The 20,253-nt window shown below is 42.1% G+C and overlaps 1 protein-coding gene across 1 annotated transcript in view; it reads right to left on the bottom strand.

Moving 5' to 3' along the window:
- The window catches only part of GABRD (gamma-aminobutyric acid type A receptor subunit delta), a 237,594-nt gene that overhangs the window by 19,651 nt on the left and 197,690 nt on the right, over positions 1-20,253 (bottom strand). Inside the window, exon 8 of the mRNA XM_086921533.1 lies at positions 11,240-11,451. Coding sequence (XP_086777659.1) covers positions 11,240-11,451 — 212 coding nt within the window. The remainder of the gene's footprint in view (positions 1-11,239; positions 11,452-20,253) is intronic.

Below are 20,253 nucleotides of genomic sequence, written 5' to 3'. Positions count from 1 at the left end.
TAATCACTCATTTATATACCCACTCATTCTTCAATACAGCTTGGCGTATATCCATACTAATATAATAAAGAGAGAGCCCAAACCTTTGAGGCGGGTAATCTCAGGAACCACAGCACCAATCACAACACCCAATACAGCATTGGAAAGGGCAGTTTCAGCAGCAGGACATATGCTATGCAGACGCCCACCATACACATTTAAAAGGTAAAAGAACCGTGCCAGCAAAGTAGTCCCTTGTGGGCGTGTCTGCGTTTTGCTGTGGGCGTGTGCTGGGGGCGTGACAAATGCTGGGGGCGTGTGGTACGTTCGGCCCTTCATGCCATGTCTCATATTGTGTGCTAATCCCACCCTGCTCCCTTTAAATACCCCTGCACCCCATAATCATAACCCACCCTTACTCCTTAAAATACCCCAACACCCTTAAACACTAACCTATCTTAACCCTATAAATATACCCTGTACCCCAAAACCCAAACCTAACCCTAAACTCTAAAAATACCCATGTACCCCAAAACCCAAAATAGCCCTGAACCCTATAAATACCCCTGTACCTCAAAACCCAAAACTACCCCATAACCCTAAAAATACCCCTGTACCCCAAAACCCAAACCTAGCCCTGAACCCTAGAAATACCACTGTACCCCAAAACCCAAACCTACCCCTGAACCCTAAAATACCCCTGTACCCCAAAACCCAAACATAGCCCTGAACTCTTAAAATACCCCTGTACCCCAAAACCCAAACCTACCCCTGAACCCTAAAAATAACCCTGTACCCCAAAACACAACCCTAGCCCTGAACCCTAAACATAACCCTGCACCCCAAAACCCAAACCTACCCCTGAACCCTAAAATACCCCTGTACCCCAAAACCCAAACCTAGCCCTGAACCCTAAAAATACCCCTGTACCCCAAAACCCAAACCTAGCCCTGAACCCTTAAAATACCCCTGTACCCCAAAACCTAAACCTACCCCTGAACTCTGAAAATACCCCTATACCCCAAAACCCAAACCTAGCCCTGAACCCTAAAAATACCCCTGTACTCCAAAACCCATACCTATCCCTAAACCCTAAAACTACCCCTGTACCCCATAACCCTAAACTATATCTGAACCCTTGAAATACCCAAACACCCAAAAACATATACCTCAGTACCCCAAAACATATACCCCTATACCCATACTTACCTTATCCAAACATTAAAAAAACATGCTTTTACCATTCATGCATTTACAACGAATTTCGTTGTAAATGTATGCGTGGTAAAAGCATATAAAATGTAATGCCATGCGTTATAATGGCATTGCGGAGTCATGGTACGTTCGCAATGAAAGTATGCGAGTGATGGTATGTGGAAAGAAAGTTTCGGAATAATGGATGCTTACCCTCCCCCGGTAAGAAGATGAGTAGTGTATACAGAAAGCCTTCTGATACATCCCCTATTGAGGCACACCATTGGCGTTCATAGAAATGATTCGCTGAAGAGTAGGTTGAAAGATTCAAAGTTTTCAACGTTTTAATAACATTTTGTTCATGCTGATATTTACAACATATCAGTTACGATGCTGGTTCATTGGTTTGATGCAAAAGTTAGTCCCAATGCATTTCGGGCTGGAGTGCCCTTGATCACGGAGTCTGAAGAGGAAGAGAATAAGGCGTGATGAGAGGCTGTGTTTAATAGTAAAACGTGGGGGTTGGGTTTTACACGTGAACTAAGTGCAGGGTTGTGTTCAGTTACAAGACTCGGTTCGAGTGCGCTGGTGTGGCGAATTTAATACGTGAAGGGAGGGTGGTGTGGGATTCTAAAGCGAGTGTGTTACGCAATACGATGGTAGCGGTAAAAGACGGGGAGATCTGTAAACTTACTTGGTGCTACGAGTAGCGTGCCTGGTGGTTCAATCCTTTCGCGGGTCAGTGACGTGAATGTGTTGGAGTCTGTCGTATACATGCAGTGGCTAACGGGCACGTTTACGTGATGGTAGAAAGTAAAGAGGGACCAGGTGCAGGGGGTGTGAAGGAGGTTAGGGTGGCGGCCATTTATAAAAGGCGGTGAAATGTTAGTGAGAACAATGAAAACATAGCGGAGCAATGTACACAATGTGAACAATGTCATGGATTACATATAAAATTACAAGTAACAACTGAATTCACTACGGTCATTTAAGCCGAAAGGCTTAAGGGTCTGCAAACGGTAAATCCACTCAAGTTCACGTTTCAATAGTAGCTTGTGAAGGTCAATTCCTTCTTTCTTGGTGACCGTTTCCAAGATGACAAATTTCAACTGGGCGATGGTATGCCGGGATTCAAGAAAGTGCATAGCTACACTGGATTTTTCAAGTTTGAGTCTTATGTTAGATTTGTGCTCATTTAAGCGAGTCTTGATTTTACGTTCAGTTTTTCCAACGTATAGTTTCCCGCAGGGACATTTTAGGGCGTAAATCAGATTCATCGAGTCGCATGTTGCATCCACTTGTAATGGAATTTTGTGGCCTTTCATAGGATGTTGTATTGAGTTACCCTTAATGATGTTGTGGCAATGATTGCAATTTAGGCACGGTTGAGTGCCTCGGTGTTGAACTGTGGTGTCACTGGGTTTACTTAGAATCTCCTGTAGATTTTTACTTCTTGTATGGGCAAATATGGGGGGATTTTTGAAAATGCCCTGAAAATCTGGCTCCATCTGCAGTATAGGCCAATGCCTGTGTATGATCTTTTTGTAGATATGGCTGACGGTGGAGTATTTGGAGATTAGAACCATTCGATCATCTTTCTCCTTGTGACTTTTGAGTAGGCTGTCTTTTCTTGGTATCTGTTGGACTCGAGTTCGTGCTTCTTGCAGTATGTTTTCCGGGTACCCTCGGTTGCGGAATCTTTCATGCATTTCATTGATGCGTGTGTCAAATATGGACTCATCTGATACGATGCGTTTGACTCGCAGCATCTGCGAGTAAGGTAAATGTCTCTTCAGAGAGCTCTGATGAAAACTTGAAAAATGTAAAGTGTTGTTACGGTCTGTACTTTTTCTATGCAAATCTGTTACTAGGCCTTGTGGTGAAGTTTTAATATGAACATCCAAAAAGGAAATGCTGGTATCACTTATTTGCCAGGTGAGCTTGATCCGTGAGTCTTTGGTGTTGATATCTGATAGAAAGTTTTCAAGAGTGTCTTTAGTGTCTGATCATAGGAAAAACAGGTCGTCAATGTAACGCACATACATTTTTGATTTGTCTTGGAAACGTCGATCAGTGTATATGTACTGTTTCTCGAAATTCTCCATATATACATTGGCGTATGTGGGGGCAGCGCAGTTTCCCATCGCCATGCCTGAGAGTTGCAAAAACCATTGATCATCTAGTCTGAAATAGCTATGGTACAAAATGAACATCATGAGTTCCATGATGAATGCCTGTTTGGTTACGTCAATTTCACTATGCAGTAGTATTTGTTCCACAGCTTCAATACCTCCTAGATGGGGTATAGAGGTATATAAGGAGCTCACGTCTGCAGTGCAGAGGACAAATGGTTCATTGGGTGCCAGTTTTATTTCAGAAAGTTTCAACAGGAAGTTGGTTGTGTCCTTAATGTAGCTTGCTGATTTGGTGACTAGCGGTTGCAGGTATTTATCAATGAACTTGCCGGGTGTCTCATGTATCGATCCTCTTGTTGACACTATGGGTCTGAAGGGTGGGTCCAATAGATTTTTATGAATTTTGGGACACAGATAGATGGTAGGACTCTTGGGATGTTCAATCAATAAATAGTTTTTAGTACGTTCCTGAATGATACCAGCTTGGTGAGCTTTGTTAACGATAGTTTTCAAGATGTTTTGAAATTCCCTGGTGGGATTATTGTTAAGAGCCATATAGGTCGTTGTGTCTTCAATATGTTCATGCATTTTTTGGTCATACATGCTGGTGTTGAGGATTACCAGAGCTCCTCCCTTATCAGCCTTAACGCATTTGATGCGTGGATTGTTGGCAAGTGCTTTCAGGTTGTCCCGATCTTTTTTGGTGAGATTTTGTGTTTTCCTAGAGGCCTTGAAATTGATTTTTTGAATATCGTTACGTACAAGAGTTTCGAATAGATCGATACATTTGTGGCTGCTGGGTGCTTGAAAAGAGCTGGGGGGTCTTAATCCAAGGAGCTCGTCATCTTTAACCGTGGTGGTAGGTGGAAGAGTGTTGTCAAAGAAATTGCGTAGCCTTAATTTTCTTGTAAATTTGAAGGTGCTAACTTCAAGTTCTAAGAGATTGGTAGAAGTAGTTGGGATGAAGGATGTGCCTTTCTCTAATAAGTCCATCTGGTAATCAGATACATTTATGTCAGATATGTTAATGACTAGACGGTCTTTTTGGGTTTTAGGTCTTTCTTCGCCACCGTGCTCCGTGTGGCGGGAGGACTTTTTTCTTTGTCCTTTGGTCTGGCTCCGCCTGAGTCGGCGAGTTGGTCCTGGCCTACCTCTAAAAAATGGCTCGATGAGGTCTGGTCTTGGCTAGTTGCTGATGTGCTGGCTGGTTCAGTGTTTGGGGGTGATCTGGATGCTGGTGTTCGTCTGGAGGTTCTGCTAGATGAATCAGTGGCATTGGCCTATACTGCAGATGGAGCCAGATTTTCAGGGCATTTTCAAAAATCCCCCCATATTTGCCCATACAAGAAGTAAAAATCTACAGGAGATTCTAAGTAAACCCAGTGACACCACAGTTCAACACCGAGGCACTCAACCGTGCCTAAATTGCAATCATTGCCACAACATCATTAAGGGTAACTCAATACAACATCCTATGAAAGGCCACAAAATTCCATTACAAGTGGATGCAACATGCGACTCGATGAATCTGATTTACGCCCTAAAATGTCCCTGCGGGAAACTATACGTTGGAAAAACTGAACGTAAAATCAAGACTCGCTTAAATGAGCACAAATCTAACATAAGACTCAAACTTGAAAAATCCAGTGTAGCTATGCACTTTCTTGAATCCCGGCATACCATCGCCCAGTTGAAATTTGTCATCTTGGAAACGGTCACCAAGAAAGAAGGAATTGACCTTCACAAGCTACTATTGAAACGTGAACTTGAGTGGATTTACCGTTTGCAGACCCTTAAGCCTTTCGGCTTAAATGACCGTAGTGAATTCAGTTGTTACTTGTAATTTTATATGTAATCCATGACATTGTTCACATTGTGTACATTGCTCCGCTATGTTTTCATTGTTCTCACTAACATTTCACCGCCTTTTATAAATGGCCGCCACCCTAACCTCCTTCACACCCCCTGCACCTGGTCCCTCTTTACTTTCTACCATCACGTAAACGTGCCCGTTAGCCACTGCATGTATACGACAGACTCCAACACATTCACGTCACTGACCCGCGAAAGGATTGAACCACCAGGCACGCTACTCGTAGCACCAAGTAAGTTTACAGATCTCCCCGTCTTTTACCGCTACCATCGTATTGCGTAACACACTCGCTTTAGAATCCCACACCACCCTTCCTTCACGTATTAAATTCGCCACACCAGCGCACTCGAACCGAGTCTTGTAACTGAACACAACCCTGCACTTAGTTCACGTGTAAAACCCAACCCCCACGTTTTACTATTAAACACAGCCTCTCATCACGCCTTATTCTCTTCCTCTTCAGACTCCGTGATCAAGGGCACTCCAGCCCGAAATGCATTGGGACTAACTTTTGCATCAAACCAATGAACCAGCATCGTAACTGATATGTTGTAAATATCAGCATGAACAAAATGTTATTAAAAAGTTGAAAACTTTGAATCTTTCAACCTACTCTTCAGCGAATCATTTCTATGAACGCCAGTGGTGTGCCTCAATAGGGGATGTATCAGAAGGCTTTCTGTATACACTACTCATCTTCTTGAACCGGTGCATGGACGGTTTGCACCACCCTTGAGAGCACCCTTGAACCTACTCATATTCTTACCACAATATACCAATCTCCAAGCTGTGCACCTCCCATCACTTACAAGTTTGTCATATCCTCATCCGCCACAGGAAGGTAGCACGCATTCAACATGCAATTTGAGGAAATTAGTAAAAGCACAGAAGCTCGAGCGCATACGCTCGCTTACGATGAATCAGAACGAGACCGCATCTACTCACTGATAGAGGAAGAAACCAGCACTTCCACCACTAGCCGAAATAAGGAGCAATGTATAAAACAACTATTGTACTTGTCCAAACGTCATATTAATCAGAAGCTCCATGCGAGCACATTACTGCGATACCACCGGGCGCTAAGAATCCCACGCGGTTTGCGAATTGCTCTAAAGCCTTCCTTATGCAAAAATTCTAAAACATTTATTGAAAAATGGAATGGCATACTGAATAAATGCAGCCTTGATTTAATATTGCTGATAGTTGAAGAACTTGCTGGAATTCTAAAAGATCTGGAAATCGAAATCAAAGAGATTGACAATGAACTCAAGAATCTACTCACCCCAGAGGAACTTACAAACTCACTGGATGAAATTAAGAGTATCCTGGATAAACATCATAAGGAGATCAATGATCGAAAAGTTAGAAAGTTCCGACGGGACACGCTTGATTATAAGCTCGATGAGGTATATTCGTGGGCTGACATATATGCCCAACGACGACGTAATCGTCCACCAAAAGCACAGACCGATACATCATCTTCAGACACTGATTCATCTAGCAGAACCTCCAGACGAACACCAGCATCCAGATCACCCCCAAACACTGAACCAGCCAGCACATCAGCAACTAGCCAAGACCAGACCTCATCGAGCCATTTTTTAGAGGTAGGCCAGGACCAACTCGCCGACTCAGGCGGAGCCAGACCAAAGGACAAAGAAAAAAGTCCTCCCGCCACACGGAGCACGGTGGCGAAGAAAGACCTAAAACCCAAAAAGACCGTCTAGTCATTAACATATCTGACATAAATGTATCTGATTACCAGATGGACTTATTAGAGAAAGGCACATCCTTCATCCCAACTACTTCTACCAATCTCTTAGAACTTGAAGTTAGCACCTTCAAATTTACAAGAAAATTAAGGCTACGCAATTTCTTTGACAACACTCTTCCACCTACCACCACGGTTAAAGATGACGAGCTCCTTGGATTAAGACCCCCCAGCTCTTTTCAAGCACCCAGCAGCCACAAATGTATCGATCTATTCAAAACTCTTGTACGTAACGATATTCAAAAAATCAATTTCAAGGCCTCTAGGAAAACACAAAATCTCACCAAAAAAGATCGGGACAACCTGAAAGCACTTGCCAACAATCCACGCATCAAATGCGTTAAGGCTGATAAGGGAGGAGCTCTGGTAATCCTCAACACCAGCATGTATGACCAAAAAATGCATGAACATATTGAAGACACAACGACCTATATGGCTCTTAACAATAATCCCACCAGGGAATTTCAAAACATCTTGAAAACTATTGTTAACAAAGCTCACCAAGCTGGTATCATTCAGGAACGTACTAAAAACTATTTATTGATTGAACATCCCAAGAGTCCTACCATCTATCTGTGTCCCAAAATTCATAAAAATCTATTGGACCCACCCTTCAGACCCATAGTGTCAACAAGAGGATGGATACATGAGACACCCGGCAAGTTCATTGATAAATACCTGCAACCGCTAGTCACCAAATCAGCAAGCTACATTAAGGACACAACCAACTTCCTGTTGAAACTTTCTGAAATAAAACTGGCACCCAATGAACCATTTGTCCTCTGCACTGCAGACGTGAGCTCCTTATATACCTCTATACCCCATCTAGGAGGTATTGAAGCTGTGGAACAAATACTACTGCATAGTGAAATTGACGTAACCAAACAGGCATTCATCATGGAACTCATGATGTTCATTTTGTACCATAGCTATTTCAGACTAGATGATCAATGGTTTTTGCAACTCTCAGGCATGGCGATGGGAAACTGCGCTGCCCCCACATACGCCAATGTATATATGGAGAATTTCGAGAAACAGTACATATACACTGATCGACGTTTCCAAGACAAATCAAAAATGTATGTGCGTTACATTGACGACCTGTTTTTCCTATGGTCAGACACTAAAGACACTCTTGAAAACTTTCTATCAGATATCAACACCAAAGACTCACGGATCAAGCTCACCTGGCAAATAAGTGATACCAGCATTTCCTTTTTGGATGTTCATATTAAAACTTCACCACAAGGCCTAGTAACAGATTTGCATAGAAAAAGTACAGACCGTAACAACACTTTACATTTTTCAAGTTTTCATCAGAGCTCTCTGAAGCGACATTTACCTTACTCGCAGATGCTGCGAGTCAAACGCATCGTATCAGATGAGTCCATATTTGACACACGCATCAATGAAATGCATGAAAGATTCCGCAACCGAGGGTACCCGGAAAACATACTGCAAGAAGCACGAACTCGAGTCCAACAGATACCAAGAAAAGACAGCCTACTCAAAAGTCACAAGGAGAAAGATGATCGAATGGTTCTAATCTCCAAATACTCCACCGTCAGCCATATCTACAAAAAGATCATACACAGGCATTGGCCTATACTGCAGATGGAGCCAGATTTTCAGGGCATTTTCAAAAATCCCCCCATATTTGCCCATACAAGAAGTAAAAATCTACAGGAGATTCTAAGTAAACCCAGTGACACCACAGTTCAACACCGAGGCACTCAACCGTGCCTAAATTGCAATCATTGCCACAACATCATTAAGGGTAACTCAATACAACATCCTATGAAAGGCCACAAAATTCCATTACAAGTGGATGCAACATGCGACTCGATGAATCTGATTTACGCCCTAAAATGTCCCTGCGGGAAACTATACGTTGGAAAAACTGAACGTAAAATCAAGACTCGCTTAAATGAGCACAAATCTAACATAAGACTCAAACTTGAAAAATCCAGTGTAGCTATGCACTTTCTTGAATCCCGGCATACCATCGCCCAGTTGAAATTTGTCATCTTGGAAACGGTCACCAAGAAAGAAGGAATTGACCTTCACAAGTTACTATTGAAACGTGAACTTGAGTGGATTTACCGTTTGCAGACCCTTAAGCCTTTCGGCTTAAATGACCGTAGTGAATTCAGTTGTTACTTGTAATTTTATATGTAATCCATGACATTGTTCACATTGTGTACATTGCTCCGCTATGTTTTCATTGTTCTCACTAACATTTCACCGCCTTTTATAAATGGCCGCCACCCTAACCTCCTTCACACCCCCTGCACCTGGTCCCTCTTTACTTTCTACCATCACGTAAACGTGCCCGTTAGCCACTGCATGTATACGACAGACTCCAACACATTCACGTCACTGACCCGCGAAAGGATTGAACCACCAGGCACGCTACTCGTAGCACCAAGTAAGTTTACAGATCTCCCCGTCTTTTACCGCTACCATCGTATTGCGTAACACACTCGCTTTAGAATCCCACACCACCCTCCCTTCACGTATTAAATTCGCCACACCAGCGCACTCGAACCGAGTCTTGTAACTGAACACAACCCTGCACTTAGTTCACGTGTAAAACCCAACCCCCACGTTTTACTATTAAACACAGCCTCTCATCACGCCTTATTCTCTTCCTCTTCAGACTCCGTGATCAAGGGCACTCCAGCCCGAAATGCATTGGGACTAACTTTTGCATCAAACCAATGAACCAGCATCGTAACTGATATGTTGTAAATATCAGCATGAACAAAATGTTATTAAAACGTTGAAAACTTTGAATCTTTCAACCTACTCTTCAGCGAATCATTTCTATGAACGCCAGTGGTGTGCCTCAATAGGGGATGTATCAGAAGGCTTTCTGTATACACTACTCATCTTCTTGAACCGGTGCATGGACGGTTTGCACCACCCTTGAGAGCACCCTTGAACCTACTCATATTCTTACCGCAATATACCAATCTCCAAGCTGTGCACCTCCCATCACTTACAAGTTTGTCATATCCTCCCCCGGTAAGTACATTGGTGGCACGGCGGCCCACATCTCCAGCAACATACTCATATTTTTTCACCACCCATTTGAAAAATGCACAGGTCTCTCAGCATCGACAAACACTTTTAGACACACCTTTCGCAACAAGTTCTAGAATTGCGAACTTTAGAGCTGGGGAGCTACGTTTGAATCTCGGCATCAGCTCAACATCCTGTGATTCCAGGCAAATCGCTTTGGCTCCCCGTGCCTACCACAAATTAATGTGTTCTTCTGTATTGTAAATTGTGCTCATGCCATGTTGTTGAGTTCGCACTATATAATATTACAAGGAAAAATAAAGTAGGGAAACTCGAGTTCAAAAACTACTGAACGCGCACTCTTAAGTGCATCAGCAGTGCACTGTGAATCGGAGCGTTTCACAGGCCTGTCACAGATAAGAAATGCTATCATAACGAAATCCTACAAAACAATATACTACTGGCCGGCAGCAATTCATACCCGGACAACGTCGGGACGGGCTGCTAGTATATATATATATATATATATATATATAACATTCTTAAACTTTTTAGAAACACTCACAGTCACTGGATGATGTCATGAGTGATGTCATTTGAGATGTCATCAGCGATATCAGTGATGTCACTGACCATGTCTTGAGTGATGTAATATGGACATCATCAGCAGTGCATTGCGGGGGTGCAAGCTATAGTTAGCTCTGCTAACTATAACGACTGAATTTCACAGGTTTTGTACAAGTGAAATATGAGCCTAATTATAAAGTTCCTGTAACCTGTGTTTTTTCCATGAATATATATATATTTTTGCAGTTTTAACATAGTGTGAACATGGCCCAAAGGTTCAGAGTGCTTTGCATGAGCGCCAAATTACAGAACACACGGTCAGATTTTATTTTTTAAAGGCATGGGGAGATTAAGTGATTAGTCTAGCATCACCGGATGTTGAGCCGACGCTAGAACTCAAACCTGGTTCACCAGTTCCAAAGTCAGAAACTCAGGCATTCAGGACACATCTTGTCCTCAATATATGTGCTATTCCTACAATTGTCTCCATTCCAACCTGCAGCACTTACATTATACCATGCAGGGGAAAAGCCAAACACTACGGTATCAGTTTTTCACAATACCAGTGTACCAGTCATTAAACTGAAGACCATAATATATTCATGTTAATAAGATAAACAGGAGCTAAAAAAATATTTTATGAGAATATAAGTGTTTTGAAATAAATTGTTTTTATAGACAATGGGCACTACTGACCTCACCACTCTGCTTGCTCGCATTTTTCTTGGCCCTCTGCTTCTTCATGTAGTCTGCATTAAAATGAGCGAAAGCATACTCCACCAGGGCGGCGAACACGAAGACGTAGCAGATCCAGAAGTATACATCCAGGGCTTTAATGGCTGATGCCCTGGGAAGAGAAGAGCGAGCGCTGACCATGAGAGTGGTCATCGTCAGGACAGTTGTGATACCTGGGGAGGCCAAGAGAAATAGATTTATTCTCATGTGTGATCACAAGTAATACCCTGGTAGTACATATAGAACTAATAACTACTGATCACTTTTTTAATATTTCCTGTACAACATGTTGTCAACCATTTAGCTGAGGATAATAAAAAGTACAATCGCTGGGAGGAGTTTGTAATGTTTAGCAAAACTTAAAAAGGTCAGTAAGAAATGAGGATAGACACGGTCCAGTGGAAGTCTAAGACGGCTCACTAGGTGCTATAATGGATAGTGATATAGGCGGACTGGGAAACAACCTTTACAACGCAGTCATTACATCACACTATCTTTACATATCAGTCATTACATCGCAACATCCTTTGCATCGCATGTCATTACAACGCAGCCATTTCATTGCATGTCACTACAACGCATGTCATTACAATGCATGTCACTACAACACATAGTACCCTTACACTATCTGACACTTACCCTACTGTTGCACTCACTGGAGTTAGAATAGTAATTTTTACCCCTACATTATCCAACACTTACCCTACTGTTGCACTCACTGGAGTTAGAATAGTCATTTCTATCCCTACCCTATCCAACACTTACCCTACTATTGCACTCACTGGAGTTAGAATAGTAATTATTACCCCTATACTATCCAACACTTACCTTAAATGCAATGTAATGGTTTGCATTGTAATGGTATACATTGTAATGGTAAGCGTTGTAAAGATATAATGCGATGGAATGGAATGCGTTGTAAAGGTAGTTTCTGAAAATGCAATGTAATGGCATGCTATGTAAAAGTATGCGTTGTAAAGGATGTTGCGATGTAAAAACGGTGTTGTAAAGGCATGCATTGTAAATGTATGCGTTGTAACGTCATACAGTCAGTATGTACTGCTCAAGAGGGCACCATCATGCAAGCTCTCAGCTCACTACCCCATATACCACTTCAGAGTGAAAATAACTTGTGTGGTTTTAGAGTGTGATCCCAAACAAAATCAATGGAGTTAAAACATTTTATGGAAGATTTTCAGGGAAGGTGGTCCCATTTAAGTTTATGGGGCTATTTTGCTTGTTTGGAGGGTGAAGACGAGTCCAAGGAAAATGAGGGTGATTTGAAAAGAATGCTACTGTGCTTGCAACTTTTAAGTGCATCATGCACATGTTGTCTCTGCAAGTCAAATGCATTACTGCTTTCGTATTCCTATATGTGTGCAGTATATTAATATGCTCTGAAGCAGCCAAGCCATCTAAATGAATTAGAATTGTTTAGTTATCAGTATATACCGGCACTTGTAACTCCACATGGACCCAGCGTTTTCTGCCACAACCAGTCCTCCTGAGGAGAAATTACGGACTGCTTTTCTATTAGTGGCTTGGGGAAGCAGCCATCCATAAATTCACTTATTTTCAGTCTACTCAGAAGATTTCCACTCCAAGTGGGCCCTTTCTGTCGTCCATGTTAAAATCCAAGATGGCGGCCACAGGGCTATGATTTGTGCTCTGCCAGAATCTCACTGCGAGTCAAGGTGAGTGCCCTGGCTTGTGACACAGGAAGGATCTTTTCTTCAGGTAATAGGGGCCAGAATGTACACCAGGTGAGCTGCTCATCTTCTTACTGGGGTGGAGGAGCCACCTGGCCGGGTAGAGGGACGGTCAGCAGTAGCTTCCTGCTTGTGCTACAGGACTGAGGGGGACCGCTGACATTGAAGAGGCTGCTGGGGCTCTGTCCTCTTTCAGACGAGAAACAGCAGTGCCTCATGAGAGGTTTGGAAACCCGTTGATTCTGTTCTTGTTTAGAAAAAGCAAAACACAGTCAGTGAAGTGAGATTTCTTTCAACCAAGAGGTGGATCTCCATTGGACTCAGTAGACAGTGAGAGCCCTAGAGAGGGGATGTGGAGGAATTTAAAAGTTGCAAAGCCCTGAAGATTTCTCTTGACCTTTCTGTAAGAAATCTGAAGGTGCAATAGCCTCCAAAAGTGAAGCACTGCAGCCTAAAGTGTTTAGCAAAAACATGACTTTGGGAACAGGGAAAAGCCTGTTTCTCAGGTTTGGTCCTGTCATCACCATCAATATGAAATTCAGCGATGCACTGGAGAACACTTCATCAAGCTTGAGGGCAAAGGAGATGCTCTATAGACTGTCAGGCAGGCAGCCAAAACCAGACTCCTGGGTATACCAACAGTGGCAAGAAATAAAGATTTGAGAGCTAGGATGGAGAACGTTCTGAATACCCGAGTGATCTTCAAAGTGGATGGTGGACCTATCCTTTTAATTAAAAAAGTGATTAGACTGGCATCCTGCAAATGGGATTATCAAGTAGGAAAGCTTGGGACTGTGTTGGTCATGCCCCAGGATGAGTTTCACAGAGGTAAATCACAAGAGCCTCCTCTGGCCAAGGAAGAAGTGTCTTATAAGGACAATTAGATTATGCTATTCCCAGACACTTGATGCAGCAAAGCACTTTGTAGCCAGTGTTACAGCAACAGTAATTTGGGTTGATATGATTGCAAGAGGAGTCCAGTGCTTCATTTTTAAAAATAATAGAGTGCTGGGCCCTCTTCAAAACCCCACTGCAACTTGCACTACCCATTGCCCCTGCCACTGATGCCAATGACATTACTAACACAACTACAAAACATCACACTCCTACAAGTGTGACAATTCATACTATTCCAGGCCCCCAAAGCTATAAGAATGGCTTGGGCGGCAGGCATTAGCCATTTTTATGTATATAGAATTAATATGCAACAATTTGTTGTGCTTATTTCTAAATTAGACAGACAGCACCACCATGTGGCAGCCTGTCATTGGAGCCTGTGATGACAATTAAGTGCCAGTGTCAAGCACCGGAAACCACTGGCTCAAATTAGGCACTGGGAAGGACTATTTTGAAAGAAAAGCTGAATAACTGAAGCTACACATAGGTAGGTAATGTCAATGATTATCCCAGTTGGCTACAGAAGTTTACTTTTTCCAGTCTCTCCTAGCTCAGAGTAGTGTCCACAAAGGTAAGGGATAAACTGAGTAAAAATTAATGAGCAGATGCTTCCTGTAATTTTGTGATCTAAGACCACATCCTCTTTACCCTACATAGATGCTATTCCTGTTTTTTTAGTTGTGATTTCTACATTTTCTAAATGCAGCTGCCATCCTAAGATTTTCTTGGGGCCATCTGCCTGTTCTTTTTTAGCTCTACTAGAATAAGATGCACTTGTGCAACTTGTATTGTGGGAGAATTTGAGCACTACAGATATTTGAAACAAATTTCATATTCCAGCTTTTTACTTGGTTCACACATGCATAGGCTAAATGCCAATGTGGTATACGGAAGCAAACAGCACAAAGTTTAGCTTTTAGAAGAAATGTCAAATAGGTCCAAATCCTTCGGTTTTAGTTACAATAAGTAACCTATGCAGGAGTGAGGAACGTTCTCCTTCTAGAGAAGCCCCTTCAGTCAGATCCTCCCAATCCTTCATGGGTTTCCATTGGTCTGCCTAGAGAATGGCTTAGCTAGTACAATAGGCTGAGGAACAAACCAATACCTGGTACGGTGTGAAGAGTAGGATGGAGAGGATTTCGGTCCTGGCAGGTGGGTACACTTCCATGGAGAATCATAGGAGTAAAGACACCAGCGACTGGCTGATTACTGTCATTGTACGGCAGACATTCTTGATATGTAGAGCAGACCATTCCAGGACGGCATTAAAGATAAAGGCATGCCAATGTATTAGTACCAATGAAAGCAAGAGAATCAATCCCCTCCAAGGATGAAGGTTGTCCAGGTCACCCAGGACCAGTGTAAAAGGATCTCTGGCTCAGGACTTTGCTGTCTTCTGGATTTATGTAGCGAAGAAGATCTCAGCAGGTAAGCCTTAGTACAAAGGCCACTTGTAGCCTATCTTTACCCTGATCCTGTAACAACTTGATGTACAGGTCATATTTAGGGATTGTTTGGTAATTGAAAATCTCCAATTTCTAGAGGGAATGATACAATTAGAGAAGAAGTCACTTAGAGAATTCCATCCAATATTCTATCCTTTCTGGAGGATTAAATTCCATTAAAAAATTGTCTTTGATATTTGCATTCCAGGTCATAATCATGCTCTTGGATTCAAAATTGAACTTTTATGCGTTCATTAACTGACAACAACACAGTGAATACTCTGAGTCATGGCTCATAATGGGACAGCAATGACTTTAAGTACCTATATCGCCATTAATGTAATTATTTATGTTTCTCCACTTAAAGTTCTGCTTTACAGTTTAGTACTAATTGTAAATTCTCCAATATCAGGAGAAAAATCTAAACACTAAGTAAAATCCACTGGTAGAATTTCCGTCAAAATGTTGAAAATATTCAAAATGTTATTAAAATGTTATCCATATGATGGAGGAAATTGAACCAGTAGGCTCTACTTCATATTTTAAGTTTATTCCTGAAACTGATGAATTTAAGCTATCATTGAACTCTAAACAAGGCCCTAAAAGTGGGTGTAAGATGGTGTCTAACCGGCAAGTTGTTGGAACCCTGGTTAACAGGATGTTTTTCCCATTGGATCTTGCATCCATCAAGTGGTGTCAGTTAACAGAGTGCCAGCTGATAATTCCCAGTAAATTGAGAAGGTATTTAAAAAAAAATTCACTTTTTGATACAGCCCAGGATGCTTGTTTCCGGTCCAGGGAAGACCTGGCTTGGCAGTTCGGGATGGAATGTTCCCATGAGGAACTGGGTCAAGATTGATTTGCATATAGCTGGGTCTGAACTGGGGTGGCGAAGTGAGCTAAACAAGAATGATGGAGGCAACCCAGATCTGTGACTGGGGGTGAGTCTGAAAAGTTTCAGCGCTCCGTCAATCATCTCGTTGTGTTTGCTTTGTTAGCCCTAAGTTGGCAGGGTATGCCCAGATGTTTGTCCCTTGCTCACTTTGCCACTGGATTCAAGCTAGCCTGACTGATGAGGGGTGATACCCCGAAAACCGGTCCCTGGATGCTTGTTTCCGGTCCAGGGTAGACCTGGCTTGACAGTTTGGGCTGGACTGTTCCCATGAGGCACAGGGTCAAGACTGATTTGCTTATAGCTGGCTCTGAACTGGGGTGGCGAATTGAGCTAAGGAACGATGATGGATTCAACCCAGATCTGTGACTAGGAGTGAGTGTCTGAAAAGTTTCAGTGCTCCGTCCATCATCTCCTTGTGTTTGCATGGTATATTATTATTCAGTGGTATTATTGTCATAATTAAAGCTTAACATTATGCCTGCCAAGCAGTTGACACGTTAGATACTAGAGCGTAGCCACTGCTACACATTTCATTGAAGGCTTACCAATTAGAATAACATATGATATCAAGGGCAAATACATCTGTGAGTATTTAAAGTATGACTAGCTGCTTCACCCCAAAGTGCGTTCACGCTGTGTTTTTCGGAGACGAAAACTGTGCATTGTACTGTGAATCCCCTCTAGTACTTATTTTGAAGTATTACTTATTTAGTTAATCATGTGATCCATTATAGGTGTTAAGTCGCCAAATATAATTCCGTAATAAGACTATTTGACTAAATTAGGAATTTTATCAAGACATTGATATCTTAATATTTCATGAAGGTGTCACAACTTTAGCAAAGCTTTTCACAAGCTACATAAATATAAAGTTCCAATGCTTCACCGCCAGGTACCCACTTGAGGGAGGGTTTAATGTAGTAGGTATTTTAAATCAACTAGAATTAAGAATCTCTTGACAGTTTCCCGCAACTACCATACCCCAAATACCAATAGCCACATTAGGAACATCCTTGTTGATTAATCCAAGGAGCATCCAGATGGGCATGGTAAAGGAGGGGTCTGATTAACATAAGCTATTTTGGAATATGTAGAGTAGCGCTCTAGTATTACCACTTAGCATACTACAAAATGCAATTAACCAACCTGAAGATCTCCACCTCCGCCAATCCTATCTTTTCTATATGGAAATCTCGTCACCGATGACGGAGAACCCCACACATATAAGTATAGGCTTTTGTAGTTAATGTGGGAGTGACAAGGGGGAATGGATTGTTCAAAAATAATATGGCCGAAATTATGTAATATACTTAAATAAATAATTTTATTATATTTTAAAGTTAATTTTTTGGGATAGTATGCTGTATATATTTATTTTAGTTGAAGAATATCACTATTAACTGTATAGAATTATTTTGCCCTTTTATTTTACAATACATTTATTTTCTTTATTCATTTATTTATGATTAAACAATGCATTTTGTTAAATTCCCTATACTTTCCTACAGGTAAGAACCCCACCTCGGTTGATTGAGATCTGCACAAATAGCTGGAAAGCATTAATAGTAACTTTACACCCATAAATCCAATCAATTGAGCCTCCAGTTCCTTTATTTGAGCTATTCATGACTCTGGTATGGTAGGCCCTATTCTAGCCCCGCCTACATCTTCTAGCGTTTTAGCTGTTTCTCAGGGCTCTCACTCCTTCAGCACAGAGAGACTATGCCATGACTCAGTGGGTACAAGCCATGTGCACTGTGCCACAAGCAGTTTGAAGTAAGTGGACCTTAATTTTTCTATATGCCCTTCCTGAGGCACACCCCATTGCTCTGCCTCTCGTAGTTATGGGCTTGCCCCACACTCAACAACGGTAATACATAGTATATCACACTCTGCACACACACACACACACACACACATCTGCATATAGACTTAAAGTACTATATATATATGTGTGTCTATATATATATATATATATCTCTGCCACTCCACTCCACAAGCAGGATGCAGGCGCTCTCTCCTCTCGAAAAGAAACGTGGAGCACAGACCCAAGTAAGTGTAAAAGTTAGTTGGTTTATTGAGCTGTTCCTCAGTCGGCCATTACGCGTTTCGGTACTGACGTACCTTGATCACATGACACAGTATATGGTCACCTGGTTTCTTATATACCAACATTCACATTTTTTTCTTTCTTTTTTGTGATGCAATTTTAAAGTGACAGTGCTCCTTTTTACAAAGCTGTGCAAATAACGCTGTACTGCTGCCATATTTTTTACATTATCTGGCTCGTTGACAAGCTGTAATTCATTTGCATGTACAATATTGCATTGTACTTTTAAATATTAGCTTTTCTTATTTTCTTGTGCAAATCCGCATTTGTAAATGTGCAAATTATGCAAATTAATATTTCGGTATAAATACCACAAAAGATACCCCTAGATAAAATATGTACACATCTAAGCAAAATTTACATATGGTCTTGTGCAAAATTCGCAATACAGTACAATTCATCACGGTATAAATACCATAGAGCATCTAAGGGATATTTTAGATATCTCCTAGATCTTGGATGTTATAAATATATAAATAAATAAATATATATACATTAGTTGAAAAAAACATTTTCTCTCACAAGCTCTATTTTTTATTCTAGATATATCATTGTCGGTTTCAATACCAGAAGTGCACGGACGCATTTGCGAATTTACGCTTTTCTGTATATGTTTGTCACATATTTACAGTACCTTTGGGTTTTTTTGGGGGCCAGATGTATGTTTTTGACAGCTTATAGCGTAATCTAAAAATCCTACTCAGAGGCCTCTGATAAGGATAGGTGTTTGGTGAAAAAGAAAAATATAGATATCTATACTACTATAATAAAGGAAGAACTTTGCACCTTTGAGGCGGGTAAACTCGGGAACCACAGTGCCAATCCACACACCCGATACATCATTGTAATCGTCAGGGTGTGCAGATGGACATACGCTATATAAATAAAAAATATATACGTTATTTAAAAAATTAACGATAAAAAAAGTAGTCCCTTGCAAGTAGCGCCGGCCGCGACCTGCGTGGTGACATCAGGAGCGCGGGGAGGAGCGGCGTGCAGGAGCGGAAGAGGAGTGGTGGACATGGCGCGGTGGAGGAGCAGTGATGAATGGATGAATGGTGGTGAGGACCGGCGGACAGGCGGGCGGAGCAGTAAGCCGCAAGAAGCCGCAGAGCGGTGAAATGAGGAGCGCGGGGGAGGAGCAGCAGTTGAGGTAAGGCTCCGGGCAGGCGGGGGTCGGGGCAGGTGGGGGACGGGGCGGGCAGGGGCCCGAGCTGCTTCACAATGTCAGGGCGGGCGGGGGGCCGGGCTGCTGCACAATGTCGGGGCGGGCGGGGGTCCGGGAAGCCTGATTGCTCGGGGGGGCGGGGCGGGCAGGGGCCAGAGCTGCTTGACAATGTCAGGGTGGGCGGGGGCCGGGCTGCTGCACAATGTCGGGCGGGCGGGGGTCCGGGAAGCCTGATTGCTCCCAGGCAAGGTCGGGATGGGCTGCTAATATATATATATATATATATATATATATATATATATATATATATATCCAATTACCTGTCCGGCGCCTGTAGCCACCAAACGGAGGAAGACACGGACTCCAAAATCAGCATACACTGCTGGCTGCAGTGACTTTATTTAATTATAAATGGTGCGAGATGTCGGACAGGATGACGCGTTTCGGCTAACGTGTAGCCTTGCTCACATAATCTTGCTGCTCAAACAAATGAATTTAAATACATTGGTGACTGTGATCAGATGGTTGCTTGAACTACACAAATAGTAAAAAGTGAAAACATACTGCGATATAAACTACAAGTCTTTTTTCCAAAAAATAATACCTGCACAAATGCATTTATATACATCATAAAGTCGTATTAATTATTTACATTATGTCAATTGATTTGCAAATTTTAACGGTCCTAATACAATTGTGACAATTTGGAAAATGACAGAAGTTGATGTCTAATGAGTGGCGTCACGAATGA

The sequence above is a fragment of the Lissotriton vulgaris genome, chromosome 5, assembly GCF_964263255.1.
Source record: "Lissotriton vulgaris chromosome 5, aLisVul1.2, whole genome shotgun sequence".
Lineage (NCBI taxonomy): Eukaryota > Metazoa > Chordata > Amphibia > Caudata > Salamandridae > Lissotriton > Lissotriton vulgaris.
This window is presented reverse-complemented; position numbering and strand designations above follow the sequence as displayed.